At 34.9% G+C, this 21,799-nt stretch overlaps 1 protein-coding gene across 1 annotated transcript; it reads right to left on the reverse strand.

The window, feature by feature from the left end:
- Positions 1 to 2,315: 2,315 nt before the first annotated feature.
- LOC119258592 (uncharacterized) lies at positions 2,316 to 21,098 on the reverse strand. Its single transcript, XM_037526852.1, has 4 exons — positions 21,028 to 21,098; positions 7,907 to 7,959; positions 3,015 to 3,414; positions 2,316 to 2,457 (listed from the first exon to the last, which is right to left on the reverse strand). Exons 1-4 carry the CDS (start codon positions 21,096 to 21,098, stop codon positions 2,370 to 2,372), a joined length of 612 nt encoding a protein of 203 aa, XP_037382749.1. The 3' UTR covers positions 2,316 to 2,369.
- Positions 21,099 to 21,799: the final 701 nt, after the last annotated feature.

Consider the following 21,799-nt stretch of genomic DNA (forward strand, 5'->3'; position numbering starts at 1 on the left):
TAGACAAATTATAATACACTTGTCAGTAACAACACAAAGGAATAAGCATGAATGACAGTACTGAACTAAGAAGATGACAATTTTGAATCCTGTTGAATCCACAGGAACAAATGAAAAGAACCAAAAATTGTAAGTGAATATAATAAGCTTTATAAATAAATATGTATTTACTTTCCTTCTCTTGGCTTTGTTGAAGAAAGAGTTGTATTAAGTGATGCTTATAATGATGCACTTACATATATATTTATGTAAAACACATATACACATACAATAAGTCTTCAATATCATCACCAATAGGATCTGGGAAAATCCAACTGCAACTTAAAGCAAAACTACATACAAAAAAGCAGGGCCTCAAATAACACTTTTATAGTTGTTCAGGAGAGTAACATAATAAAATCACATTTGCTAACACTATATACATATAATGCAACTACATACACCTACATATACACATACATCGCTGTTTATATGTGTAAACACATATTTCACATACATATTGTGCTCATGTGTAAAATATGTAAGTATAAGAATGATTCTATAAAAGGATAAAATGAATAGTGATATGTAGGACCATCAATTGTTTTTTTACTAGGAATTTGTGTAAATTGAAAGTAATTTCTGACAAAATCTTAGAGCAATCACTAAGGCCATAATTCAAACTTATAGTAAAAAACCATTAATTAAAATACTTAATAGAAAATAATGTAATAAGGAATAAAAAAGGGGACTAGAACATATCCAGAAAACAAAATGTAAAACCCAACTATGTCAATGATAGTTTTAAATAGGGATGGATTTAAAAGTCCAAAGCCTGCATAACATTGTATGACTGAATACAGATCCAAAATATATGCTGTCTGTAAGAGACACATTTTAGTTTCAAAGATAAAATTAGATTTAAATAAATGAATATAAAAAGATGCAAATGCCAATTTTAACTTCTTACAGAGTGACTATATAATACCAGACAAAATAGACTTCAAAGCAGAAATGTTACTAAAGATAGAGACATGTTTTATAATAAGAAAAGGTGCAAACTACCAATAATATATAATAGTCAAAGATATATAAACTTACAGTTTTTGCTTCATGTACTTCAGGGCTGACAGATGAGGGCAGAAATATACAACTCAACAACAATAGTTGTTAAATACCTTAAATATCATGCTTTCAAAAATGGATATAAAAAGGAGGCAAAAAAGAACAAGGAAACAAAAATCTGGTAACTCTATAAACCAAATTGAACTAGCAGAAATCTATAGCAAGCTCCAACACGAGTAAAGTATAAATTATTTTTAAGTGCAGAAAGACCATCCATGATAGAACATATACTAGGACATACTAGCAGCCTTTGACCACAATGGAATGCTATTGAAATCAACAAAAATAAATTGACAACTTCAAAGCTATGTCAAAATAAAACACTCTTAAATGGCTAAAGGACAAAAGAAAAACATCCCAAAATAAGTACGTTATAAACAAGAGAAAATGACAACACAATATGCCAAAACTTCTGGGAGGCAGCTTAGGCAAAGTTTACATGGAAATTTGTAGCTGTAAAAACCTATTATTAACATACAGATCTCAAATCAGTAACTTACTTTTCCACATTAAGTATAGAAAGAACAAAATAAACACAAACACACAGGAGATAATTGCTGTTAAAGAATGCAATAGAGAATACAAAAATACAAAAATTTGTTCTTTGAAAATATCATCCAAATTGATATTTAGCTATATTAACCAAGAAAAATAGAGCATAGGTTAAAATTGTTAAAATCAGGACTGAAATAGAACTGTTTTTCCTGACCTTACAGGAAAAAATTTGTATTATAACGGGATACAGCGATTTAGACAACTGAAATAAATGCACAAATTCCTAGAAGCCACAAAATACTGCATCTTAAGAGCAAATGAAAACTAAAAAGCTAGAATTTTTAAAAACAAAAATACCAACAATGAAAACAACTCACAAAGAAAAAAACATTTCAAATTCATCATCACTCAATTTCAAATTGTCCAAATTACACATTACCCTAAAAAGCACCTTTTTCACAAAGACAAAATCCTGGTGGATAGGCGCATACCTAGAGGACCCAAGAGTTTTTCACAGGAGGTGGAGAAAACACTTCAGACCAGGTGAAACTCCTTTTTGCATTTAGATTCCCTAAGAGGTCTCAACTCCAAGGGGTCATATTTCTTAGCATTGTTCCAAAACACAAGGGATCACATGGTTCCCTCTTGTTTAAACAAAATAGTGTGACTTATTAAGAAGCTTCAACAAGCAAAACTCAGGTGTACGCAATAAAGTTGGAGAGCTCAAAACGCTAAATGCAGAGCTCAGATCCAAGAGAACTTACCCAACCTTAGGTAGGGGAAACAGCATCCAGTGAATGCTCACTGGTAGGAGAGGAATTGGAGATTTTCATTGGATCCCAGTTCTGATGCCAAAAACTGCAAATAAATAAATAAACAAACAAACAAACAAACAAATAAATAAATAAGTAAAACACAAAAATAGCAAAATAAAACCACCTAATAAATAATATTTAGTAAGGTTTACTGCACTATAAAAACAGATTGGAAGTTGTGGGTACCCAATTCAGACAGATAAGCAGCTCAGGGGCATGTTACAGAATGGATGACAAAGAGAAAACGAGGAAGTTGTTTAATTTTACAAAGTTTGGTTATTACAATAGAGGTTTCTAATCAGGAGAGAACTGGTTGAAACTGGTCTTTGTATGCTTTTTCTCGGAAGGTGATGTATATCACTTTATGATTATCAAAAGCATTTCATTGAAACAGCCCAAGTTCAGTTTCTCTCGTTTTGTAGAATAAGCTAAATTAAGCCACTTTCTATGGGTTAAATGGTTTACTCAGGGAATTTTGAAGACCATTTTGTTTTTAATTTTAATAGCACCTTGGACTAAATGGAAAAAAAATTGCATGAGAACATATAAACATACAGACACACACACAAAAAAACCACAAAGAATAACACAAGCACTCACGCTTTTCCTACAGGCCTGGTCTTCCTCCCCAGAGCTGCAAAGTGTTTACATGTTGTGCCAGGAGACATGTTTGTTCTGGAGGCTTCTGGGGAAGAGCAAACTCCCAACAGTTGTCTCTCTTTCTGACCCACACAACTGCCGTACCTTGTGTTGGGGGAGCGGGTCCCTTCACCAAGTTCAGCGGCATCTAGACAAGCTTTCCGCTGAACACCACGCAGGGTGCCAGTGTTTGCAGAGGTAGAACATGAGTCTTCACAGGAAGGCAAATAGGGTGCAACAAGAGTCCACAGGGCACACAGTGTGACTCTGGGTGAGGTCCTTGCAATGGGCAGAATCTGCAGAGCAATGGGGTGCCTCAGCAAACAGCAGAACCAAACCTGAGGGTCACAGCCACTCAGCCCTGAGGAAGCCTATCTCGCCAGATCTTGTGAGATTTATAAACCTGCAGTTCAATCCTGGAATGAGAAACACCTGAATACGCACATGTTGGCAGACTCTTGACCCAGACACATGTGTAAGGATTCAGGCACAAATGACCCACCTGGCAAACTCCAATTCTCATCAAAACCTAGCCCCGCTCCATCTTACTTAAAATCACAGTACAGAGATGATTTATCCCAGAATCCCAGTGAAGTGGGGGAGAGGGCTCTGACCCAAAGTCTGTGCAGAATTGTAGACCTTACTGCTTATGCTCTGGCCACTCAGCTAGTCTCCCACAAGCATAAAGGGTCTGAGGAAACGACGCTTGCATGGGGAGCCCCACACCAGACCCTACAAAATGTCTGCGAAGGCGTAGGTAAGACAAGAATATTTACCCTGTCCTCTCTTACACATCGGAAAGCAATCTAGATCTCCATTTATATGTAGAAAACATAGCCTTATACACAGAAAATCCTAATGAGTCTGCTGCAAACCTACCAGAATTAAATAAGTTCAACAGAGTTGTAGCTAAGAGATTAATACATATAAAATTGTGTTTCTATAGACTTGCAATGTGCAATCTGAAATAAATTTTAACAATTTTTATTTAAAATGGCCTAAAAAGAAAATAATTAGGAATAAATTACTGAAAAGATATACAAAATATGTACCCTAGAAACTAAAAATGACTCTTTAAATAATAAGAGTCAAATCAGAATCTTGTTTATGATTTGGGAGACAACATTATTAAGATGGCAAATCTAGAGGAAGTGATCTGCAGATTCAACTCAATCCCTATCAGAGTCCCAGGTGGCTATTTGAAGAAATTGACAATTCCTAAACTTCCATTTTTTTAAAAAGATCTGTTAACTTATGCATACAAAAGCTGGGGTACAGGCCAGAGATGCGGGGGTGGGGGGGTGAGAGGATTCACCAGAGACAGAGTGGGGAGCAGAACAGGCAGACTGACTGAAATACACTGCTGAGGGGAGCAGCGGGCGAGACAGGAGAGGTCTGCTTCGCCATGTGTGTTGCTTCCTGGCTGGCCAGGGATCGAACTCATGATGTATAGGCTGCGCATTGCTTCATAGTACAGTGTTTAACCCCTTGCACCACCAGGGATGCCCTAATTCCTAATATTCTTATGGAAACTTAAGGAGCCCTCCAAAAGAAATATAAGGACTTACACATCCCACTTTCAAAATTTACTATAAATCCACAGTTTTTGGTACTGTTTATAGAATAAATATGTAGCTCAATGGACTCAAATTGAGCATCACAAAATAAACCTATATTCGTGGTCTATTTATTTTCAAGAAGGATGCCAAGATCAGTTAATAGGGAAAGTATAAGTTTCAACAAAGGGTACTAAAGCATCTGTACACATAAAAAAAAAATAAAAAGAATTGCATTCCTACTTCACACTGTATACACAAATTAAATCAAAGTGGATCAAACCTAAATATAGAAAATACAACTACAAAATACTTAGAAGAAAACATGTGGATAAATATTTATGACCTAGGATTTTAAAATGTGTTCTTAGATATTACACAAAAACTACAAGCTAGCAAATTAAAAATACATATATTAGCTGCATTGCCTGAAAATTAAAAATGTTTCTATTCAAGGATAGTATCAAGGTGTGAAAAGACACCCACAGAATTGGAGAAAATATAAAATATATAACTGATAAGGGTCTAGTATCTATAATTATAAAGAAAACTTTATTCAATAATTAAAAGATAATTAAAAATGGGCATAACATCAAATAGACATTTCTCTAAAGAAGATATTCAAATGGCCAATTAGTACATGAAAATATGCTCAACATTAGACATCAGGGAAATGTAAATTTAAACCAGATTTTACTTCAACAAATTTTATTCCAATAAGGATAGTTATTTTGACTCCACTCGGATAGCTAACAATGAGGACAAGGATATAAAGAAATTGAAATTAGAATCATCATACACTGCTAGTGGGGATGTAAAATGGGGTAGCTACTTTGGAAAAGTGTGGCAGCAACTCTGACACTAAACATAAAATTACCATATGACCCAGTAATTCCACTCCTAGGGTCCCTATCCCAAAATGTGTTAACAAATGCTCACAAAAAAGTGTGTCATAAATGTTCATTTGTGCATTATATAGGGTAGCCAAAATTGGAAACAACACAAATATTCATCAACAGATAAACAGGAAAATAACTTCATACATTCTATATTGTTTGACTATAGAAATAAATGAACTATTAATGTATGCTATTAACATGAATTAAACTTGAGAAGTAGTAGTTAGGTGAAAAAAGTTTAATCACAAAAGACTACATATTCTATGATTACATTTTTATTAAATGTGCAGAAAAGACACATCTATAAAAACTGATATTGAGTTTGTGGTTGCCTGGGACTGATGTGGTGGGGTTACTGGGAAGTGACAGCTAACTTGTACATGGTCCCTTTAGGGCTGATGAATATGTTCTAAACTTGTGGTGATGATTGTACAACTCAATGACCATACTAAAAACCATGAAATTGTACAGTTAAAATGAGTGAATTGCTTGGTATGTTAATTACATTTCAATAAAGCTGTTTAAAAAAACAGAGGCTTTTTTTGCCTGAGGTTAACCTTTTCCTGAGCATGTCCTTTGCCAGCTTCAAGTATTTGACTGAACTTCAAATGTATTGCCCATGAAATGAAAATGCTATGAAATGAATATGTTCCATTATTAAAAATATAAAGTAGGATAAGAGGATTTGATAGAAGCTAATAATTTAATAAAGCATGTTATTTGAAGACTTATGAAAGCAACATTTATTTTCATAATTTCCCTATAAACACTACCATAGCTGTATTCCATGAACTTCAATTTATCTCATTTTTATTACTATTCAAATTAAAATATTTTCAATATCCATTGATACTTCTTTGAATAAGACTAAATTCCATTAGTATTCATGTTTATTCAGAATGATAAAATGTTTAGTTCTACAAGATGATATTGCAATCATATTGCAATTAAATGCAACTAATAATATAATTTCCAAATAGATTAAGAAAAAATGAAGTATAAAAATGTAAAGAATAATATAACAATATGATAACATTACTCAGTTACACAGAAAACAAGCAACACAAAATTTAGAATATAGAGGATTTAAATATGTTTCTGAATGAAAATCGAATACTCCAGGAACTTCCTGCAAGTGTGGTCTAATGGTTGCTAAATTGGTCTTTTCTAAAAGGTATCTTCTAATCCTTGAAGAAAGACTTTTTCATGAAACATCCTGAAATATTAAAATACATATATATATACATATCTATATATTTAATTCATGTTTATTTTCAGCATGTTTTTTCCATGTGAGTATAAAATACACAGGAGCCTGAAATTACCTCTAGAATATACTCTTAACTACAAATTGGTGGAAAAACAGGAAACATGAACAAATATGTCTTTTCTATTTCTTTCCTTAGTCACTGATAATTTTGTATTTTGAAAGGAACTGCATGCAAAACAACTCAATACACATTTTAAATATTTTGACTCTTATCAAATTTGGCCTTACAACACTCAAAAACATACTTTTTTGAAATGCAGAACAAGAAATATATGCAAGCAAATAAAGTGGATTAATTAGATAATTTTCCAGGGACTGTTTGAGTGTCTAGTGGAGAATCATTATCCAAAATAGCCTAGTCCAGTTTCTAGGCTGTTATTCCTCCCCAAAGACACAACTAATTTTGTAGAATATTTCAACATTCAATGGTCAAACTTTTTTTTCCCCCACTCACTTATCAAACTGTTATTTAGAACATTTGGCTCAACTGGTCATTATGATATTTGCATTAACAGGATGAAATAATAGCCTGTGTCAAATTAATTCTTGAATGGGTCAAATGAAACAAAATCAATAAATAGGACTTTTAGAGCAAATTTTCTAAATTTTTTTCTCCCCTACATCAAAGTAGACCATTAAATTTCAATTTATTTAATTATCTTTGACCTTGATTCCCTCTTTTATTTAATCATTCTGCAGAATTATCCTTGTGATCCCAAATTTATCTTTTAGATCAATGTCAAAACAAGGTTTAATAAAGGTTAATGTGAATAAATGTCCTGCTTTTATAGTTTTATTTTATTTAACATTTTAATTCCGAATTATTTTTATTTTAGATGTTGGGCATTTATGAGTTCCTTGGTGACTAGAAAATTGGGATTTTTTTTTCTAAACCTATCTTTCAGAAGATGGTATATACAAGGTTTAGAAAAAGTAATCCCTGCCCAAACTGAACTTGGACTATCCTCAATTCATGATTTCAAATGGCTTACCTACCATTCATATTGATTCCTTTCTCCTCTCAGCTAGCTAATCAAATCTCTTCATCTTGGTCCCTCAAAGTCTCAGGCTGGTGTTCATCATACTTCATTCTCTCCTATTGCGTTCTCTCTTTGAAAGTCTTCTTACCACTTCTTTCTTTACTTTCTAGTACCACTTGAAAGTTTTGAACATTTTTCCCTCTGCAGGAAAACATCATCCCAGTGCAATTATTTGGCAAAAAGTCTAACAAAGAATCCAAATGCTATAGCTCTAGGACTGAGTACTCTATTTCAACAAAAATGTTGCTTCTGTCAAAAAAAAAAAAAAAATGTTCTCTGACTGCAGTCTGCCTAGTGAGAATGTAAGTAACTCTTCTCCCAGATACTTGGGATTCTTTGGGCAGAAGGTAACATTGAATATGTCCAAAACCATGATTTTGAACCAGAAAATCCAAAATTTAATTCCCTATTCTATTGCATTTGTTTAATGAAAAAAATGACTTTCTGGAAAGTAAGTTGTGGCATGAATGCAGATAGAAAAGTGAAAACACTTTAATGATGTTCTTTTCATTAAAGAAGAAACCAGGAAGATGTCATATATATGGGCTGTGTGTGAATGTGTGTGTGTGTGTGTGTGCATGCACCAATAACATTGAAATGATTATATAAAGGGAAGCAAAGCTGGTTTTTCAATAGGATAGGAAGGAAGGGGAAATGCTGCTCTATAAGACAAGGTCACATGTATTAGTTACCTACAATTTGCAAAGTATTGGAGAACAGCTCAAAGACAACCAAAGGCTACCATCAGACAACCTCAATGGATGACCTCTAGATAGCACAGTTTTTCATTGAACTGCGTTCCCATCCCCCCCCCCGCCCGGTATTTACAGCAAATTACCAACTGTGGCTCAATTCCTTCATCTGTAAGATATGGATTTATTGTGAGAGTTATATACATGGTAATGCATAGATGGTGCTCGCTACATGGCTCAAACTCAGTGGGAATTTCCTCCTCTTCCCTAATATATATGAAAACATAACTTATGTTGCATACTCAAATCAAATATTTTATTGCTCCTTAACTATTCCCAGAATATAATACTGGAGAATTAATGTACTGAATGCAAATTTAAGGATCATTTACCTTTTTGTGCTCACTTTCAAGAGTTATTTGAGGCCTGCAAGAATTTAAGTGATTTACAAGATCTCTTATTTACCTGATAGTTGAACTTTATGCTCTGGTCTCTATTATGACATGCATTGCATTTAGCAAGATGAGGCCTTAATCATCACTTATAACCAAGGGTTATTCTTATCATTATTCTTCATGATTTATTTCATACTTTCAAATATTTGGCAATTATTAAGAAATTGTTTCTTTAATGACATGGGTGATATTTGAAAGTGAGTTTCTGCATATTCAATTGTAATTTGCTATTGTTGAAATTAATTTTGTTAATTTTAGAATACATTTAAATACTAAGTAAATGGATTTAAATTTTAAAAAGTCAATTTGACTGTAGATGGTAAACCTTGAAGTGTAATACTACTGTCTCCACTCCCAGTTTTTGTGCATAGGGCTTCATCAATATAACAATGTTTTTTTTTTTTTTTTTTTGCTGATCTTACAGCAATTTACTATTTTTCTTTGGCCTATATTTTCAGTGGATGCTTTGGAAAATTGCTAATTCACCAATTTACATTTATCTTTGAAAATAATATGCCTGGTTGCAAAATTTTAGCATATATTTTATAATCTAAGAAACCATCAAGTTGATGTTTAAAAGCAGGAGAAATTATCATATTAATTTAGGTTCTCTAATGATATACCATATGTCTTTGTTATAAAAGATCCATGGTCAAAAAATAACATGTAGTCAATATTAACAGCAAATATTGATTTTATTATTAACAATTTCATAGTATTCCCCTGAATACTATGAAATTGTATACAGTAACAGAATACAATAATAGAATATAATAAAAATACATGTTATTGTTTCAAAGATACCATTCAATGGCATGAAGGGGTGTAACTGGATAAACAAAATATTTCTGACAATGTGAAATTTTGCTGGAGCTATCTATGCTAGAAGGCAGTCAAGGTGAAAAAAAATCTCTCTGTTCTTCTAGAAATGACTTACTTCGAAGAATATCCTTCCCAATAAGACTTTCATAAAACTCATGGATGCCTCCCTTGTTTACCTATTACTAGCCTAGACACAGACCCAACTTTTCCTTAGAAATGATTAGCTGAGTCATTTGTTCCCACTCATCAATAGGAACACAATACTTAACAAACTTTAGTTAAAATTTCCTTTTCCTGGGTATCTGATTATTTGATTCATGTTCAGCCTGAGCCATCACAAAACTATTCTTGAATATAAACTGGTCCCAAGATAAAATTTTCTAAATGCATAATCTGATCATGCTAGTTGCTCATGCCATTTCTACAAACCTTGTTCAATGTATCCTTTTTTATCCTTCCATATTCCATATAAGAGAGCATCCATTTTCAGCCAATGCTTGAGATGATTTCAGTTCTTATAGTCAGACAATAAGGGTAACAGTAAAAAGAACATACTCTTTTGAATAAAGTATCTTCTTAAAAAGTCCAGATTGGGCCTCCCCGGTGGTGCAGCAGTTGAGCTCTGGGTTGCGAAGCTGCCCGCAGCCTCTGCAGCGGCGGTTCAATCCCCGGCTGCTCCCCTGCCACCGGAGGAGGGTCCCACATGGCGCGCAGACCTCTCCTGCCGCCCGCTGCTCCCCTCAGCAGTGTACTTCGGTCCTTCTGCCTGCTCTGCTCCCCACTCTGGCTCTGGTGAATTCTCTCACCCTCCCGCACTTCTGACTGTACCCAGTGCTTGTATAAATAAATAATAAATCTTAAAAAAAAAAAGTCCAGATTTTTTTTGTTTTGTTTGTTTTTATGTATATTTAGTAGACCACAATTACAAACATAGAGGAAAATTTGGATTCATGTCTCACTGCATCAAACATCCCTATCTTATCATTCTATAATTTCAGGGTTCTCATCATGTGACATATGATTTCTGGGTATTACTCAGTTCCTGAGATCTCTATGACTTATTGTTTGCCTGCATGGATATTTACTTAATTTCTGAATACAGTTAAGAACAAATGAATATCAGTTTCTAAAGCTCAGAAACGTCAGTTTCTGAAGTTTTTTTTTTTCTCATTTAGTTATTACTATGGATAATTTGTGTAGTCCTGCTTTTATTTTATTCAAGAGGTACAAGAATATTATTCTTGCTTAAAAACTTTCTTCCACAGCATAACTTAGTATTGGAAGTAATGTGATCAAAGGAGGGATGTCTGGAATCCTGAATTGATTCTTGAATCTCTCACTTTAATTTGTGTTATATTGGGATAAATCTATTAATTCATTTGATCCCTAATTATCTCATCTATACATAATGCTAATGCATATTCTGTCTACCTTAGTTGGCCTGATATATCATATATATATATATATATTTAACAAAATTGACATATCAAAGTGTTTTATAATTAGTAAAGCACTACATAGATGCCAAGGGTTATCATTCCTTTCATTCCAATTACCTTAATTAAGATCACTAATTCTAGTTGAATTTTCTTTCAGTGACCTCTAAGTGTAGTATTGCTTTTCTTTATTTCTTAATGTTTAATTGCATATCACTCTGGATTTCTTAGCTAGATACCAAATGATAGGCTTATCTATGGAGGAGACTGGTGAAAGTATCTTGGCGTCATCAGGTCAAAGATTTCTATGGTGAAGGCAAATTCATCTTGGAAGCTAACAAAATAAACCAATTGTTCAAAGAAAAGGGGGTTTGTACCAATAAAGATCTGAGAGCCAGGTAAGCTAGAGAGTCTGTGTTGACTGTTTCCTTATTGAGAAGTAGGGTTTGGGAGCCCTTTCAACAACTGGAAGAAGAAACAGGTGAATTAGAGTAAGAGTGTGCCAGAGATCACTAGTTTTATCCAAATATTACATGTGCAGTGATGTTGGGGCCAGGCTATTGATTTAGCCAATGGATTTGTGTGAAAGCTGTAACTGTGTCTCTTCAAAGCCAAAGCATTTAGACCCACTGTGGTTCCTCTATCCTTATCTTCCCACTGCATGGTAACTTTGGAGGCCATGTATTCTAGATAAAACATCCCTCCATCTATTGGTGGAAATAGTCTATGATGATGTTCATACACATGTAGCTAGGCCACCGAAGTTCAGGTTATTTTAATGCCATGGCATAACCTAGTCTACCATGCTTTTAAAGAAGAGGAAAAGTTAGTATTTGGATATTTTGAATTGGTGTAGCTTCTGACAATAATAATTATTCTTATTATTATTAAACCCACCATAATACAAAGGGTCTTAAAAAGGAACAGGAATAAAGTGGATACTTACTAAATGATAGCTCTGATGGTAAAGATGTTGATGTTGAAGATATTAGTGAAGAATTGGTATTATTCACTTGGAGATCTACAGCTGGACCTCAGAAGTCAACTGTGACCCTGGTATTTAGAAATCTCACTGGAAAAAATAGAGAATTCACCACTATTGGAGACCACTGGTCCATGGGTAAGAGATCAGTGACTCATGGCTGCTTCTTAACTCCCTACACAATAACCCACTGCTCCCTAGTATGTTCAGGATGACTTGCATGGGAAGTTCATGGACCAGTGTGCATGTTTGATCCTTTCTGCATATTTTTTCTTCTATAGAAAAAAAAATAATTCCATTCCTTAGTGAAAGTGCACAGGTTTTATGTCATAAGACTAAAGACCTATCTGATACTGGAATTTCTCCAATTATATGAATGAGTGATTTATCTATCAGTCTCAGCTAATTAAATAATTAAAATTATCATTTTCCTAGAAACATGACATTTATTTTTAATACCTTTTAGGAAATCCATTGCTTCATTAAAAAACAAAATTTTATAAAATCTCAAAAAATAGATTGTTGGGAGTTTCCCTACTGAAATAGGAGATTTCAGGTACCTCTGGAAATCTGATAACTTTGCAACATATATGGATTCCTTATAAACTATAAAGTGACCTATAAATAATTTATTTCTGAGTATAATAACCTACAAATGCATTCTTATTACATTCTATAAAAATAAATATCAAATAATTGCCAAATCAGAACATGGTATGTGTGCCTATATCAAAGTCAAGAGCATGTCAATTGGGCCTGGTGGTGCAGTGGTTGAGCGCTGGGCTGCGAAGCTGCCCGCAGCCTCTGCAGTGCTGGTTCGATACCTGGCCACCAGGGAGGGTCCCACATGGCACGCAGACTTCTCTTGCCACCCGCTGCTCCCCTCAGCGGTGTATTTCAGTCAATCTGCCTGTTCTGCTCTCCACTCTGTCTCTGGTGAATCCTCTCACCCTCCCGTGCATCTGAACTGTACCCCAGTTCTTGTATAAAAATAAATAAATCTTTAAAAAAAAGCACGTCAATTATGTAAGTACTTGACAGAAAGGACAAGATTAACCAATTTCCAGATAATAGATAATATCCGTAATCATTTTTCTCCACAGATCACACTTCATAGGAAAAGAGTATCTCAAACATATCCATACCACTCATTATACCTTAATTCACACTCAGCTTACATATTTAAGTATTGAATATCTATAATGGCTCTCCTATTCCACTGTTCAACACTACTGCACAGAGAAAATCATAAATTAGCAAAACATTCTTATCATTGTATGTGAGTAAGAAACAATCAACCAATGTATTGCTAAACTATTCCTCTCACTGCATGTGATTTTTGATGTTCCTCTTCCCCAGTGGAGGAAGTTCCAGAACCGAACATCGATATTCTTGTGCACCATAATTTTCCCCACTTACTAATACTCTGTGAATATTTCCTCATGACATTAAGCATTCTTCTATATCTTTTTAATGACAAAACTCTTTCCTCCACAATGCTGTCCCCAAAATTTATTTAATGATACTGAGATTTCTGAAATGGCATTTTATGGAAAAAATAATGCCACTTTCATAGACAGGATGTGATGACAAGAAAACTACTTTCAATTAGTAGAATGTAGGACTTAACATATTTATTTTCTTTTCTTGCCAGAGAATACTGGATTTTCTTTAATGCCATGTTCTACATCAACATTTTTCGACCGGAAGTGATGATCCCGCACAGGACCTGTGGAGATTGATGTCTGGAGACAATTTTATCACATGTGGAAGGAGGGAGGGAAAGTACTACTGACATCTGGCTAAAGCAGGTATGTTGTGAAATATCCTGCAATGGACAGGACAGTACTCTTATGGCAAAGAATTAGCTGGTTCAAAATATCAAGATTGCTGATACTGAGGAGTTCTGTGATGCATAAAGCACAGCAAGAGAAAGGTGAATATTTCAGACAGCTCATTTTACAATCTTGCCTTCCTCATGGATGTATTTTTTACTTGTGTTGAACAATTAACATCAATCAAGAGGATTTCCAAGAATGTTGTGTGGAACCAGAATCTTCTTAATATAGGAATGTGTCAGTCTGGCTACTGTTTTTCCATACGGGCTTCTTAGTATGTGCAATTATATATTTTCTCTGTCTAAACCAGAGCCCTCACTTCATGCCTAACATTCTAAGTACTGAGAATGATTGCTGACGAACAGTGAAAAAAATTTTAGGCTATTTAATTATTTTGTTAGCTCAATACTACTGGGCCTGTTCAGCTTATGTTTCATTGTTTATATACTTTTCTAAATGCTGTGTGGACTCTGCCCTCCTCAAGATTTCACATCAATGCTTTCATTTTGGTCCATTTCCTTTATAAATCTAGGTCTTCCACTTACTTCCTTTTTCCTTCCCCATTGGAAGCACTTGGAATGTTGGAACTAATTTTAACAATATACTTTTGGATTGATCACTGAGCATAAATCTCCAGACAAGACCCCTGCACACTTAGGTTATTTGCATAACCCATTTGGTTCCCATGAACAACATCTGCCGCCTAGCTTGTGGCATGTGTCTACATTGTATGGATATGAATTTGTCTCAAATATTCAAAGTTTACCATGCTACACCATATCCCAGCCTCATCACAAGACATTCTAAGAAGTGGTCAATGTATTGGAGAAAAATGTTACCACATTCTCTGGCATCAATTCTCAGACAGAATGCACAACTGCTGCTAAGTCATTTGCTGCCATGCCCTTAAAAATACATGAGAAAAGCAGTTAATACCTGGCCTACTTGGATGAATCAGAATTCCATCCAGTGAATTTCAAATTGCAGTTAAGAAAATCTACTCCAGAAACCACAGATACTCACTTTTATGGGCAGGCAAGATGTAGCAGTAGGAATAGTGACAAATTAGTTTCTATAGGTGTAGTGTTACCTGCTACTCAGTGTCTGTGGATGGTTAATCACTGAAAACTCTGTCAAATCTTTCCACATTTTCTGAACTATTAAAGGAAGCTAAAGGTCAGATTTTTTCAGAATTCTATTTTTAAATTATTGACTTGAATATTTTAAAATACTCTCTTTGTGAAAGAAAATTGGTACTTATTTCCCCCAATGCTAGTTTCTAGTTTGCAAATTTAACTCCATTTGACTTGTGTTACCTTTTTTTTTAAATGCATGGAAATTTTATAGTATGGTTTTGAAAATGGTGTGCCAAATGAACCATAGGCAATGAGCTGCTTTAAAGTCCCAATCTTTGGATACCTATTGACTTATTGTTACCAAACATTAGGATTATATTTTTAAAATGAAATTTTTGATATTTTAGCCCAAGGGAATAAATGATGAGGAAATACAGATGCTATAAGAGGATATTAAGTAGAAAGTCCCTGGTGTGTGAGATGAAGGTTTTAAACTTCCACAAATAATAAATTACATCTCATAATGATTTACAGTTAATATCCCATGCCTCAACATTAATGAATTTGATGCACTGAACAATCCATATACGGCAGTTCTTAATATTTTCATTTAACAAATTTCAAAATGCAATCAAAGATTTGGTAAAAGCAGATTTCAAGTAATACAATATTTTAAGTTAACAGTATTAATTGTTGTAGACCCAATATTAATTATGTATCTTCTCCAAGTTTTAAATTTCAACTATTGTGTAAGACTGGTTGTACTTAAAATATAAAGTCTACTTTCATCAACCCTGCCCAAGGAATGGACTAAACAATGCACTGACACAGTGACTTTGAAGCATAGTATTATATTACACTGGATTGTTGTCTCTTTAATATAATCTACAGATAAGGGAATTATTATTATCATCACCTAACACTCCAGTACTCAAAGGGACTCTCAGAGACAGAAACATGAATGACTTGACATTTGTCCATTCTTTACAGTTCAAACCAATATTAAAAAAAACAAAAAATCATGCTGTGCTTAAAACTTACTATGTGCTATCCTGACATTTAAAAATAATGATGACCACAGTTAATTTTTTTATTGTGTAGCACATGCGGGTGTGATTATATAACTTCCTTGGGACAGAAAGCAAATAGGACACTTTATATAGTAGGCTATTTAAAAGACTTGAAAGAAGCTAAGGAAACATGGAATTATTTTTGTTACTGAGTTGATCATTATTTGATTTTTGTATGACATTCTTGCCAAAGCAATTATCAGGCATAGGTGTTCAACATTCCAAATTTCCTATCTTTATTCACATGTTTCAAACTGAATAGAAAACTTAAGAGATATTTTCTAATTCAACGTTTCCAAAGTGATTTTTGTTGGCCTTTTCAGAAAGCATAAATATTTGCTTTGTTTTCTCTCTCCAGTCCTTGAAGGGAGAAATTCTAATTTTGTACTCCTTGCTGCAGCTAAGACTTCACAATGGGATGGAATTGTTTCATTTCCATGGTACAGTGACATATAATTATCGGATTCCTCAACACTAAATAATTATTTTTCCCAGTGGCTACTTGCTAAAGATCTGTCTGAGGCTTCCTTCTTTTCAGGGTAAGCCTGAAGCCTAAGAGAACCAGGCAGAAATTTAGACGAGCCTCAGATGAAAGTATTCATGCAATGAATGGCTTAATTTCTAGTTTATATGATAAGGACAAGTTATAATTTTGTTAAATTAACATTTGTTAAGCAGAGCTTAGGGTGTCAGGTGGTGAGTTGTAGTTCAATTAAAAACCACAAGAGACATTGAATTAGATACATTTATTCCTCATGGGTATTGAAAGTACCTGACTTGCTTTAGGGTGTTTAGATAGCCAGTATTTAAATACCATGTAGGCAAAGAGAGACAAGACCATGTGGCATATGGCTTTATTAGGGCCTGTGGGAGGTGTGCTTCAGGTTCTGACACTAAGACCAGATCAGTCAATTAAACTCTAAAGAGGAAGACTTTGATATAATTCACAGGGTCTTATTTAAGTCATTAAATAAGGAAATGGTCCTAGATGGCTGGGAAGATGGTTGATCACAAGGTCTCTTAAGAAAAGTCCTACGACTTTCATTCACTTGTGACTGTGGTTTGCTCTCTAGGGCATGCACTGACATGCCAGGGCTTGTGTGAGTTTAAGATCCCCATAACACTAAGTCTCTAATGAGCTTCCCTGGTTAGCATTTCACATTGCTGTTGCTAGGGGAATGGAGTATGCCCTGTGATTCCACTGCAAGACAACTCTTAGAAACTTGTACCTAGGGCCTCCCCTGGTGGCACAGGCGGTTGAGTGTCATGCTATGAAGCTGTCTGCAGCCTCTGCAGCACCGGTTCAATCTCGGCAAGGCTGTGAGGGTCCCACATGGCACGGCAGACCTTTCCTGTCTTGACCCACTTCTCCCCTCAGCAGCGTATTTCATCAGTCTGCCTGTTCTCTTCCCCGCTGTCTCTGGTGAATCATCTCACCCTCCTGCACATCTGGCCTGTACCCCGGTTCTTGTATAAATAAATGAATAAATTAAAAAAAAAAGAAACTTGTACCTCATTGCATGTACCTTTCCCTTTGCTAATTTTCCTTCTTATCCTTTCACTATAAACACCATAACCATAAATACAATTATGTGCTGAGTCCTTCCAATGAATCATCAAAAGCAGTAATGATCTTGGATGCCATCAACACACTCAGATATAATTAATCAATCATATTATACTAGGAATCAATATAGGAAAAATGTGTTTTAATCAATCTTGAAATCACCTTTGATAAAAAAGGATATTTAGCCACAATTCCTTGAAGAAAACACAAAAGTATTGCATTACTTCTTCCCATAAATAATGAATGGAATTAAAAAAATTAGACAGGGCCTCCCCTGGTGGTGGTTGAGCACCGTGCTGTGAAGCTGTCTGCAGCCTCTGCAGCGTGGGTTCAATCCTGGCCGACTCGCGAGGGTCCCACATGGCGAGACCTCTCCTGTCTCGCCCTCTGCTCCCATCAGTAGTGTATTTCATCAGTCTGCCTGTTCTGCTCTCCGCTCTGTCTCTGGTGAATCCTCTCACCCTCCCCTGCATCTGGCCTGTTCCCCGGTTCTTATATAAAATATATATATATATATAGGGCCTCCCCGGTGGTGCAGCGGTTGAGCGCTGGGTTGCAAAGCTGCCTGCGGCCTCTGTGGCGCCGGTTCAATCCCCAGCTGCTCCCCGGCCACTGGAGGAGGGTCCCACATGGCGCGCAGACCTCTCCTGCCACCCGCTGCTCCCCTCAGCAGTGTACTTCGGTCCTTCTGCCTGCTCTGCTCCCCGCTCTGGCTCTGGTGAATTCTCTCACCCTCCCCTGCTTCTGACTGTACCCAGTGCATGTATAAACAAACAAACAAACAAAAACAAACAAATAAATAAATGAATAAATATGCCTCTATAAAAAAAATGATTTAAAAAAATATATATAAAAATTTAAAAAACTTGTTAAAAAAAATTGGACAGAATGTGTGGATTAGCACACTAGGATCAGGCATTCAGAAAGGCCTGCATTTGTACTGTAGGTTTTATTTTTCAAAAAGTTGTCATAATTACATTTAGTATGAGAAAACTTCTTGTTCTATATGATAACCCCCCAAACAATCAAGTTTTAAAAGGGAAGATGTTCAGTTTTAGAGTAAAACTGGGCTGGTGTGAACCCTCAAAATGCATGGCAGCCACATTTCTTATGAGCAAGTTTGACTTTTTTCAGAAATAAGTATTCTTTTCTGGGAATGCATTTTGCTCTGCAGATGGGTAGAATGTATATTTGACAGAAAGCTATATCAGTATATTACAACTATTAAAACTATTTTAATATCTATATTTAGTGATAGAATTAGAAAACAGATGACACTTTAAAAAATGTAGGTGTGACCATGGAATATTACTCAGCATTCAAAAAAGATAAACACATGCAATTTGCAGCCACATGGATGGAGCTGGAAGGGATCATGCTCAGCGAAATAAGCCAGAAAGAAAAAGAAAAATACCGGATGGTCTCACTCATAGCAGAAATCTAGAAAACTTAAATAAGGGACCAGGAAAATGAATAACTATAAGAAAGTGAAAATCAAAATCAACAAAAAACTATGAACCAGACACTCTATGGGGGGTGGGGGGCGGGGAGGGGAGGGATTGGGGTCAAAATAAGGGGGTTGCAATTGTATGGGGAATATAAAAATAAAATTTATTTAAAAAAATGTAGGTGTGAGAGGCTAATATTACTGTATTCTTATAAACATTATTGACTGTCCAAAAGTTGGAAATAGGTTATTTATCAATTTATTTATATTTAATAATTGATAAATCAACTTATTTATTTATCAGCTTCAGTCATTTATCAATTTATATCTACTCCAACGATTTGGAAAAGATACCTGTTACCAAAAGACCTCCAATTATAACTACAATAATAATTCTAATTTTTCTATAAGAACATTAAAGAATTACTTTTCTTGTGTCACTTATTTACTTTTGACTTGAGAATCTACTTCAGTCACAGAGATTGGATCAAGAATTCAAATGTTCAAGATTTGATCATCTCTTTTTCTTAGCCTCACATATATGAATATATGACAACCTACAATTACTCTCAATTCCCCTAACACCAGATATTCTTAAACCTCCCTTTCAAGGAATCCTCATTTCTATCTCAACTCTGCCGCCTCCACAAAGATTCAGCATAAATCAGTAAGATTCAGTAGGATTCTTTTGTTTCCCATGGACCCAGATTCCTGGGGTACTTTTATCAAGGTCAGATATGCCATCTGAAATGGCAAGTTGAAGATAAGAATATTGCTTAGCATAGTTGAAACTGTTGAATATAAAGTAAAGGCAAAATCTTTAAGGGATGTCAGAGAGAAAATGTGTCAAAAAGAGTTATACAGATATTTATTAATGATGTTTTTTTTTAAGATTTATTTAATTATTTATATAAGAACTGGGGTGCATCCCAGATGCACAGGAGGGTGAGAGGATTCACCAGAGATAGAGAGGGGGACAGAACAGGCAGACTGATGAAATACAGTGCTGAGAGGAGCAGCGGGCAAGGCAGGAGAGGTCTGCCGCCCCATGTCGGACCCTCGCCGGCTGGCGGGGATCGAACCCGTGCTGCAGAGGCTGCGGACAGCTTCACAGCAGGGTGCTCAACTGACTGTGCCACCAGGGGAGGCCCAATTAATGATGTTTTTAATCAACAGAAATGAAAAAGTGGTGCTGAAGGGGCACAGTTTGTGTTTCCTGGTACACAATCCATAGTTTTGGGCAAGATAATATCACTTCTTTGATAATATCAAAGAATAATATCAAAGATAATATCACTTCTTTGTCTGCTGACTATAATGTGATTGAGATAAGGATGTCAGTTTTAAAAATTTGGGGATAGGGTTCTCTGCATGCATTTATAGGCTATTTGGAAAAAGTTGTAAATAGGCTAATTTTAATTTTTTTTTTTTGGTCTGGCTTCACTATATAACTGGCAGAAAAATATATATATAATAAGCAAACATGTGAAGCAAAGAAATTTTTCTTTAATTCAGTACAGTTTCCATCACTAAAAGGAGCAGGGAATTTGTAGAGAATCATTTTCCCATTAATAGTTCTCTCATGTAATCTACAGGGTTATGAAACTATTACACAATTTTTTATAATACCTTAACATTTGGCTATTTTGAGGAGAGAATTTAGTTCTATCACCACTTTACTAATTTATAATTAACAACTTCAATTTTCTCACTTGTCAAACTTTGAAAGGTGAGTGCTATTAGTTTTATTGCTGATGAAACCTTACCTCTAAAATCTATAGAAACTTACTTACAGACAGGTAAATCCAATTCCAAAGGCCTTACTCTTTCATGAGATCATACTTGCTCTGTCGAGCTTCTTTTACTGATTTCCTTTTACTTTGTGTAAATACCATGGTAACGAATCTGACCAAATTTTTTTTAGAGAATCATATATAATGAATGAAGTTTAGTGGTGCCTTAGAATATTATTAGACCAAAATCCCATCCAATGTAAGAATAACACTTTTATCTTAACAATAATGTTCTTTCGTCCTTTTTCTAAACATGCCACATAAAAGAAATATAGAATTTCAACAGGAAGCTATTGTATTAAACAAAAAGCATATTAATTCTATACCTATCACCCGCCTTTTCTGGTTATGTTTTGTGGTGCTATTTAGAAAAAAAAAAATCAATCCTTCATGTACATATTCTGAGCTGTAAACAAATAAGCAATAGCTAAATTATTTCTTCTTTGGGATAGACTTTAAGAACAAATACCTATCATTCTCAAACTCTTCCACAAAACTGAAGAACAGGGAATGTTTCCAAACATGTTTTAGGAGACCAACATTATTCAGATACTAAGAGAGACCAAGATATAGCTCTCTCACATACACAACAAAAACTACAGATGAATATCCCTGTTGAATATAGTTGCAAAAATCCTAAACATGATTTCTGGACCTACTAAACATAGAGCTTCCACAGGATCCAGCAATTCCACTCCTAGGTATTTACCCAAAGGACACAGAAACATCAATTCCAAAGAGCACCTGCACCCCTATGTTTATAGCAGCACTATTTACAATAGCTAAGCTTTGGAAACAGCCCA

Source organism: Talpa occidentalis, unplaced genomic scaffold (genome assembly GCF_014898055.3).
Source record: "Talpa occidentalis isolate TD23 unplaced genomic scaffold, MPIMG_talOcc4v2.1 talOcc4.5, whole genome shotgun sequence".
Lineage (NCBI taxonomy): Eukaryota > Metazoa > Chordata > Mammalia > Eulipotyphla > Talpidae > Talpa > Talpa occidentalis.